Below are 10,022 nucleotides of genomic sequence, written 5' to 3' on the forward strand. Positions count from 1 at the left end.
ATAACACTGAGTTGTTCTTTAAGGTGAAAGGTGCATTATGCTTACGTGTAATGTAGCACTGGGTGGCAGGATCTGTCTTCTGTTGCCAAGAGAACTGTTGTATTTTTCTTGGTTTTTGTTACAGCTGAGCAATTTTCATTGCTGGCAGCACAGCGCACATTAGGATAAAGCAAATAAACAACACAAGGGACTTGGTGCCAGGAAGTCGCATCTCAAAGTAGAAACTCATAGCCTTGGATTGACATTTGGGAAGTGGGTTACCAGCTACCAAATGGAAAACCATTGACTTTGAGGTTCTTGTGCTTCTAAAAGTGGAAATTGTTTGATCGTGGGATCTTTGGAAGGGTGACATAGTTGATGTTGATGTTACAGCAATCAATTTCTTTGTAATTCATTAGCTCAAACTATGTCTTAGGTAGCTACTGTGAGTGTTAACTTGTTTGCCTTAGATTTGTGATTAACATTCATTGAATTTGATAGTTTGAAGCTAATTTCTTGTTAATTTAACAGTTGATTTTGAAATAAACCAAGTAATTTTGACGTGAGAGTTCCAAATAGTGCCTAATAGTGCTTAATTTTAAAATATGCTCTATTTTCCCCTCTTCAGTATAACATAAGACACATACCAAATTCAGTTGATTTTGGAGTATTTTAAAAGTTTCTTCTATTTCAAATTAATGGCATGTTACAGAAACTTACTGAAATTAATAATCTCAATTAAAATTATAGGCTCCAAGTCTGTAGGAGCTTTTGAATCAGAAGAGATAAACTCATTTCAAAGTTGGTTTGTTTAAGCATTTATTAATAATACATTCTCTTAAATGCAAAAAAAAAAAAAAAAGACCCCCCCCCCCAACTTTGTTAGACTACTCTTAACTGAGCAGCCTTGGCATATGGAATTTGAGGCTCTGGGAATCATTAAGCATTTATGAGGGTGGTCATAGTTATTTTTAAAATTTTTTCTTGAGTTACAAAGTTGGGTATTCTTTTTCATCAAGAATTTCAGGTCCAGTTTTAAGCCAGGGTATACCAGTTATTGAAGAGAAAGTAGGCAAAGTGATTAATTCTCTTTAGTTTTGACAGTACTCTGGAAATATCAATGATTATTTGATAGTGTATGTTTCTTCAACTCTTAATATCTTACTTTACCTCGTTTAGGACCTGCTGAAGTTCCCATGATGTCACCCAATGGATCCATTCCTCCCATCCACGTACCTCCAGGCTATATCTCACAGGTAAGCCGTTTTATGGACTTCTCCACTCACTGTGGACGCTGTCATTGTTCCAAAAGAATATTATATTGAGGCTTAAAAAACTCTTTTCTTTTTCCAGGAGTTAATTTAATGCAAGGGTTGCCATCATTTTTTGTGGTAAGGAGGTTAATCACTCAGAGTCTCACTTTCTGCTTCACAGTCTGCTTACAACAAAGGTCACCACAGGACACTTCCTGTGTCTTGCCACTTGACATGCCAGAAAGTCTGAGGGAGGGAAACACAGCAGGGTTCCCAGGCTGCCTCAGCCACATTGGGTTTCACACTTGACCATTTGGTTGTTACTCATTCATGGAGTTCCCTGCCTCAGAAACTTCCTTCCATTTGTACCACAATTTACTGAAACAAAATATTCATAGACTTAATTATTAAAATTATCAAAGGAGACACTGTTGATATAAATAGGGCCTACCTTTTGTTATGAGTCCCATTTCTACATAACGTGGCACGGCCTGGTTTGGTGAATTACTTGAGTATGATGTGAGAACTTGGCTGTTTATACTCAAATTTCTCTGAACACTGGTTTTCTATTAAGTAAAATGATGGTCATAGCAATCTCAGAGGTATGTTGGAAGGCTAAAAAGTTTTTTAAAGGATGAGTTATACGCCCATGCTTGGAGAAGGTATAAAATGCTCAGGATGCCTGGAATGTACTGAATGTCTGTGTATGCCTTGGTTTTTGTCCTAGGCTCAGCATAATATGCACACTTCCCTGATTCTCCTGGCTTAACTACCTCTTAAATAACTACCCAACTTTTTTTTTTCCCTCTCTCTTTGCCTCTTTTGTTCTTTTTTTCTGATTATAAAAGCATCAAGTACTCACTGGAAAAAAAATTAAAAGAAGCAGAAGAGTTATATAAAAGAAAATATGTATAATTTTACTACCCAGAGGTGATAACCATTGTATCACTATTTTTTTTTTAGATTATATCCTTCCAGATTTTTCTTTGATACTTTCTTTCAGCTTTTAAAGTAGTTTAAAAATCTGTAATTGTGAGTTTTTAATGCTGTTACTAGGTTGAAAAAAATTGGTAGCCACATAGGAAGGTTACTGAAGTGCAGGCAGGAATCAAAGATTTATCCTTCTCTAAAGAAAAAAACTTATCCATTTCTTTACTGTCTAAGGCATATTGCAGCCTCTACAATTTGATTTTTTCTATCCCTACTTTTACATGAGCCAATTTGACATCTTTTTTTTTTTTTTTCTTTCAGAGTAGCCAGATTATTGGCCAGTCTTCCAGTTGTTGTAAATAATGACTTGTTTTACACAAGTCTTTGTAAATAGGAATCACTGGAGGGACAAAAGGATGTAGAACAGGCCCTTCTAGTAAGGACAGGAGATGATGGATCACATTCACGTCAGCAGTCAGTTAACAGAAAGGAACAAGGAATGTAGAATTCCATTATGTCTCTTGCTAATTTATTTTGAGGAAGTGTTTCATTTCATTGAACAGGCAGCGTACAGTTCTCAGCATTGTGATGGCAGAAATAACACCTCCTTTTATGCTAAAGGAGCCCTGGTGGCGAGTTCTACTCTGCCCTACAGGGTCGCTGTGAGTTGGAATCCCCTTGACAGTGGGTTTTTTTTTTGGATTTTATGCTGAAATTCCATTTAAGGATTACAAGGTAAAGGTGGAGTTTCTCGTCCAGTGGGGAGAAACTGCAGTGTGTTTTTTCTTGCCAGTTGTGTCACTGTGATTTTATGAACAGCAAATGTTTATTTGGAGCCATAGGAAAAAATGGAGAATTCTAGACCCTGGTGTATTTCTGATTCGGAGAAACTTATGTATAGAAAATTCAGGTAGAAAGGGTAAAACCAAGCTATAAACTAAATTTCATAAAACTGGTGATAGAACAATAGTGAAACACTTTCTCAACTCAGAATTATGAAAGAAAATGCTAGCAGATACTCAAAGAATAGTAGAAATGAAATAATTTAGATCCTAAATTGAAAAAGAGAAAGCAGTAGCCTGTAAGGTATTTATTCAACTCCAGATGCGTTAGGCTTCCTGACCAGAAGATGGGCCCAGAGTTCAGTGACCTTCAGTGGTGGTATTACATCTTTACTCATACGTGACAGTGAAGTGTCTTGAGAAAAACGGATTGCTGCTATGAGGAAAATTTAATTGAGAAACCAATAGGATTTGTGTACAACATCTTCTTTAAGACTGGCAGCATAAGCACCTCAAAGAAATGAGGAGGGTAGAACCAAATATAAAATGTCTTAGGAGGCTTGTCATCACCCAGAGATCTAAGGAGCAAAATACATTGTTGTCATGCAGTTGTGAGAAGAAATAATCATAAAATTTAAAAAAAAAAAAAAAAAAAAAAACCCTCCAAGCTGGACATATGTAAGAAATGACCAGTTACTAGCCTGTCCCCGTGCTAGTTAATTCTACAACTTATCCCCACAAATTCTTTTCCTAAAATACATGTAACTCTCTTGTTCAGATCTTGAGCGGGGTGAATATTGCATACAAAGCAGAGTTAAAGTTCTCTAGTATATAGCATTTGAGATCCTTCATACTTGACCCTGCTCACCTTTCAGGATTCACCTTTACCTGCCACTCCACACTGCTACCTCGTCGAACTTCTGTTCCTTGGATATATCAGGCATTTTCTCAGCTACACACTTTTGTGTCCATTATTTCTCTCTGCCTGACATACTCAAGAGCCCCTTCTTTGTCTGACACTTCAATCATTCTTGCATTTCAGATGCCTTCCTCAGTGTGACCCTTCCAGAACCTCCAACACAGAAATGGTGGTTCTGTTTTTTTTCTGCATCTCTGACACTTTGTCCCCATCTATGTCATGGAACACAGTGCGTTTTAGACCATTCCCAAGAACTCTTAATGCCTTGTGGAGATTGTATCCCAGCATCTAGAATACTGCTTGGCACATAGTATGTACTCAGTAAATGTTTTTAAATTTAAGTGGTTGTCCAAACTGAAATAAATAAGTATATATATATGCATCAAAGTTTACAGGTTCAAGTAGAGTAAAATGATACCCGATGGCTGGAAATTAGCAAGATCAGACTGATCTATACTTGCAAGGAATGAAATGCCCTGAATGTGGATTTAAAAGAGACAGAAGTACCAAGACAGTTCAGTGGAGAATTGTCTTATCAACAACAAGTTCTGAACAACATGCAAAAGAATGAAATTGAATCTCTGCCTCACACCATATATGAAAAATTAACTAAAATATGGATCATAGACATAAGCATAAGAACTGGAACTGTAAAACTCTTAGAAAAAAAAGAGTAAATTATGTGACTTTGGATCAGGCAGTAGATTCTTAACATAATATCACCAAAAGCAGAAAATAGATAAATTAAATTTCAAAATTAAATGCTTTTGTGCTTCAAAGCACACTATCAGAAAGGTAAAAACAACTCACAGAATGGGAGAAGATATGTGCAAGTCATGTATCTGATAAGGGATTTGTATTTATACTGTATAAAGAACTCTTACAACTCAACATTAAGAAGACAGATAACCTAATTTAAAAATGGGCAAAGGATCTGAAAAGACTCCTCTCTAAAGATACACAAATGGCCAGTTAACACATGGAAAAGATACACAATATCATCAGCCATCAGGGAGATGCAAATTTAAACCACAATGAGATACTACTTCATACTCACTAGGAGAATTATAAAAATACAACACACACACAAAACAACAAATAATAACCAGTGTTGATGAGAATGTAGGGAAAAAAGGAACCTTAATACACTGCTGGTGGAATGTAAAATGGTACAACTGCTTTGGAAAACAGCCTGGCATTTTCTCAAAAGGTTAAACCTAGACTTACAATATGACTTACAGTATGATCCACTCCTAGGTATATACCCAAGAGGAATGAAAACATGTTCACAAAAAAATTTGTATGTGAATGTTCATAGCAGCATTGTTCATAATAGTCTCAAAGTGGAAACAACTCAAATATTCATTAGCTCATGAATGGATCAACAAATATGTTATACTCATACAATAAAATATTATTCAGCCATAAAAGGGAATTAAGTAGTAACAAGTGCTCCACCATGAATGAAACTTGAGACAAAAGGGCCGCATATTGTTATAAGATTCCATTTATACTAAATGTCTGGAATAGGCCAATCCGTAGAGACTGAATATAGGTTAGTGGTTTCCAGGGGCTGGAGAGAGGGAGTAAAGGGTAGTAACTGACTGCTAATGGGTATGGCTTTTTTTTTTTTTTTTTTGAATGGATGTAAATCTTGTGGAATTAGATAGTGGTAATGATCACTCAATTCTGTGAATACACTAAGAACCGCTGAGTTGAACACTTTAGAAGGGTGAATTATATGGGAGGTAAATTATATCTTAAAGCTTTAACAAAAAAGAAAAAGAGGGGGAAGACAGTGCCAGTTAAAGACAGCAAACAATGTTTGTGAATGGGGCAGCTGGGAAAGATAGCCCAGTCTACTTTGGTACAGGTGGTGTGTGCACTGTGCTAAATGATTTATTTATGTCTCCAGTTTTCACTATCTTAACTTTTTATGTGTGAGGAAGCTGAAGCCCCTAGAAGAACCAGGACTGCACACCAGGCATTTCTGATTCTACTCCGACCTGTTTCCTGCTATTACATGATCTGTCTCTCAGTCAGTGGCAGAGCCTGTCTTGGTGGGTGTATTTGCATTGCTTTATGACGGTTTGAGTGTGGGTGTGCCTACTTATGCGTTTCCAGTGTTAAAACACCAATTACTTATAGGCTGGTCCATTTTAAAAGAAATTGTAAGGAAGTTGATGCGGGAGACAGGTGAACAAGTAAAGATATTACAATAGTAACTAAACTGAGTCAGTGGAAACATTCTGGATTATAGCAGATTCATTATGTAATTAAGTAGTTGAAAGTGTTTTAAGGATAAATTGATAAAATTGATCAAATAAATTTGATACAATACAAACATCAGTAACAAACTGATAATCTTACAGTAACATAAATACCCAGAATGTAACAGACAGCAAGCAGTAGAGGGGCAGTCAACAGCACAATCTGTGTTTTCTTACTTGAGAAGAACTGAACCTGTGGACCTTAACGGTACTGTAGACTCAGTTTGAGAAAACGCTGAAATTTTTTCCTTTCAACTCGGTGGCCTCTGATATAGTAAGCCTTTTTGTGTTGGGTGTGTCTGTGTTTTGTGCTTTATTTTATTCTTTGGTGGAGAAATAGGGAGTTTTATGGAAAAAGTAACCTAATTTGTTTCAACTTGAAAGAAAATAAAGATTATTTGTGTTTTTTCAACTATGAAGAAATGGATTTAGGTAAAACTAAATTGTCTTCCACCACATTTCTGTTAGTTTGTCGTACTGTGGTGGCTTGCGTATTGCTGTGATACTGGAAGCTTTGCCACTGGTACTTCAAATAACCAGCAGGATTACCGTTGATGGACAGGTTTCAGCTAAACTACAGACATAAGACTAGGAAGAAGGACCTGGCAGTCTACTTCTGAAAATATTGGCCAGTGAAAACCTTATGAATAGCAGTGGAACATTGTCTGGTGTAGTGCCAGAAGATAAGCTCAAGCATAACAATGATTGTGAGGATGGCACAGGACCGGGCAGCATTTCGTTCTGTTGTACATAGGGGTCGACGGCACCTAACACATGCACAAATTGTCTTATCACGGTCATCATCATCATCTCCATTACATGAAAGCATTTGGCAGTGTTATTAGAGCTGAAACTGTGGGAGAACAGGATGAGTGGTATAGTTGAGAAGAACGTGGACATTTTTGGACAGGCCTGTGTTCACATTCCACTGGGCTACTTCCTATGTGACTTTTACAAATTTTATTCACCGCATATGTGAATACTTACCTACCCCAATTGGTAAAGATAAGGATTAAAAGAGTTGTTACGTGAGGTGCTTCGCCCACTTACTGAGTAGGTATTCGATTAAGTGTTAGCTATTATGATGAAGAAGATGACTGTTTTAGAACAATTTCAGTGAAAGTTTGCCTAAATACACACTGAGGTCATGCAATATGAAGCAAATTTTTCCTTTCGCTATATACTGGCCATGATTTTTCTCAGTCTCTCTATCTCTCTTTTTTAGCCTCATCATTAACTTTCTGAATAATTTATATGTAAAAATTTCTTAAGCAGATGCCTTGAGTTTTATTTTCCATGCTAGCATAGTCACTTATGATACATTTTTCAAATGTTAAAGGAAAAACTTCATGTTATTCTCAAAGATTTAAAAAAAAACCATAAGAAAAGAAAAAGTGAACATCCAAGTTAATGTTCTAACCATCTGAGAAACCACTCTTCCTTTTCCAAGTTAATTGATGTGACCTAAACACTTTGAATAGGAGTCAAAATAAGCATTTTGTTGTTACAGCAGTGGTACACTTAACCTCGTTTCATTGGTTTGGGAATTAGCTAATGGGTCAGTACCTGTTGAAATTATGTGTATATATATTCCATTTCCTTTAACGAGGGAGAAACAGGATGTATACTGAAAAATGCATTTAAGTTTTGGTTTGGTTGGTCATTGTCCAGTGGGGGAGTGTTTCAAGAGCTGGCCAGAAAGCAGAAGCCCCTGTGGAGAACCAGTGGGGCCTGCTAAGTGGAAGCCATAGAATGGTTTTCTCCATTTTGCTCTGCCAAGCCAGTTGAATTACAAACATTCACCTCAACTTCTTCCTTTTGGTGATTACAGCCTAAGATTAAACTTTATTTTACCGTCAGCATTATGAAAATGATGAGCAGAAAGGAACATTGGGGGTTGCCCCGTGTCATAACAGACTGAAAATCAGACCTATTTGGCAGCCAATAGTAAGAGAACTGGTTTCAAGAGTTTAAGCCCTTTGGAGGAATACTTTTTCTATAGAAGTTAGGGAAATATTCTGCAATGTACAGAGTGTGTACGTTTGTGGGGGCAGGAGGGTGGCTGTGGAAAAGAGCATAGCATTTAGGTGTACAACCTGTTATTTCAGTTTCTATTATTAGCTGAATTGCAGCATTTTTACTTTTCATTTTGTAGCTTATTTTCTCTTAGGAGCGGTTACAGACAGGGTTGGCAATGCTAAATTAAAGAAACGGTACCAAGGACGTCCCCTCCCCTCAAAGTATTGTGCGACTTTCCTCTTCCTGAGCCTTCTCTATGTCTCCCTGTTCTGCATTTTCTCTTGAGTTTCTGTCCTTTGTTTCTGAGATCCTGGCATTGTGACCTAGTAGAACACAGGATTAGCAGGAGGAAAAAACAGATTCAGGTGGGGCTCTACCTCCAACTCCCTCTGTGATTTTAGGAATATTACTGAGTTATTTATTTGGCTGTATCACTTGTGTATTTACTTGATCTTCTTCCTTTCGAATTTAAGCTCCAAAAGGGCAAGGACTCTATGTACTATTTAGTTCTGTTCATCACTGGATCTCCAGTGCCTAGAAAATAGTCTGGTACGTAATAGGTATTTAAGAAAAGCTGGGTGGATAGATGGATGAATGAGTAATTTTTATCTTGTGGAGAGAGGAGGGGAAAGGAAAGTATTTGAGGATATCTGAAGTTCTTTTCTAATCTAAAATCAGGTGATTCTCTTGTGTTCATATTGTACCTTAAAAAAGGAGCTCCAATGGGAACATAAGTTTCCAAAAGTAATCAATATCAGAACAGTGGGATATACTCTAGTGGTATTTAACATTCTGTTCACTAGAAAACTGGTCTTCACTTCTATAGAGAAATGATAGTTGATTTCCACAATAATAATACTGAGACAGTGTAACATCTGGAAGTGACTTGGAATCATTAGTAAGTATTGAATATGTACATTACATTTGATTTTACAGTACAATTATTATAGTCTACCTTTCTAAATTAGTAACCCATATTTGGCATATGTAATAACTTTTTAAGAAAAACACCTTTGACTGACCTGTTGAGTAAAAATTTTACCAAAGTTAGGTGAATTTTATGTTCCTACACATACTTTGAAATCTATCTGAATCACAAACTTGAACTTACATGAATCATACAGGTTTTTTTTTTTTTTTTTGCCCTGTGTTAGGTATGACCTGATTATTGTTAGCACAGATACTTAATATGTTGTTGTAACATAAAACCCACTGGCAAATTTCTGAAGCATTTTTAAATGGAAAATATAAAACTCATAGATTCAGAGGAGACCAATTATTTTGAAATACAGTGGTCAGTATTTAAAAAGTGAGACAGTAATTTTTATGTTGCTTTATTAGCATATTAACGGTGTCTAGCAGCAGGTCTAATAACTACAATACTTTTAAAGTTGTGATAAGCATAAATATTGTTAATATTCTGTAACACCAGTGTGATATGGGAAGATCTGTTTTATTAGTAACAAAGTCAAAGGTACTACTAATATCACTGTAGTTTACAGTCTACATTTATAATGAAAAGAAATACTAAATTTCAGTTGTTATTGTTAGGTGCCATCCACTTGGTTCCGACTCATAGTGACCCTATGTACAGCCGAACAAAACACTGCCCAGTCCGGCACCATCATCACAATCGTTCTTATGCTTGAGCCTATTGTTGCAGCCACTGTGTTAATCCTTCTCGTCGAGGGTCTTCTTCTTCTTCACTGACTCTCTACTTTACCAAACATGATATTCTTCTCCAGGGACTAGTCTTTCCTGGTAACATGTCCAAAGTGCTTGAGATGAAGTCTTCCCGTCCTTGCTTCTAAGGAGCATTCTGGCTGTATTTCTTCCAAGACAAATTTGTTCATTCCTCTGGCAGTCCGTG

General features: G+C 36.6%; 1 protein-coding gene across 14 annotated transcripts in view; it reads left to right on the forward strand.

Moving 5' to 3' along the window:
* The window catches only part of FNDC3B (fibronectin type III domain containing 3B), a 401,489-nt gene that overhangs the window by 199,570 nt on the left and 191,897 nt on the right, over nt 1-10,022 (forward strand). For 13 of the 14 annotated variants that reach the window (XM_023737934.1, XM_023737942.1, XM_023737932.1 and 10 more), the window contains one exon: nt 1,159-1,235. In XM_023737934.1, the coding sequence (XP_023593702.1) occupies nt 1,159-1,235 (77 nt within the window). Of the gene's footprint in view, nt 1-1,158; nt 1,236-5,906; nt 5,924-10,022 lie in introns of those variants that run through there. The other variant, XM_023737945.1, reaches the window with a different exon arrangement.

Source organism: Trichechus manatus, unplaced genomic scaffold (assembly GCF_000243295.1).
Source record: "Trichechus manatus latirostris isolate Lorelei unplaced genomic scaffold, TriManLat1.0 scaffold00110, whole genome shotgun sequence".
Lineage (NCBI taxonomy): Eukaryota > Metazoa > Chordata > Mammalia > Sirenia > Trichechidae > Trichechus > Trichechus manatus.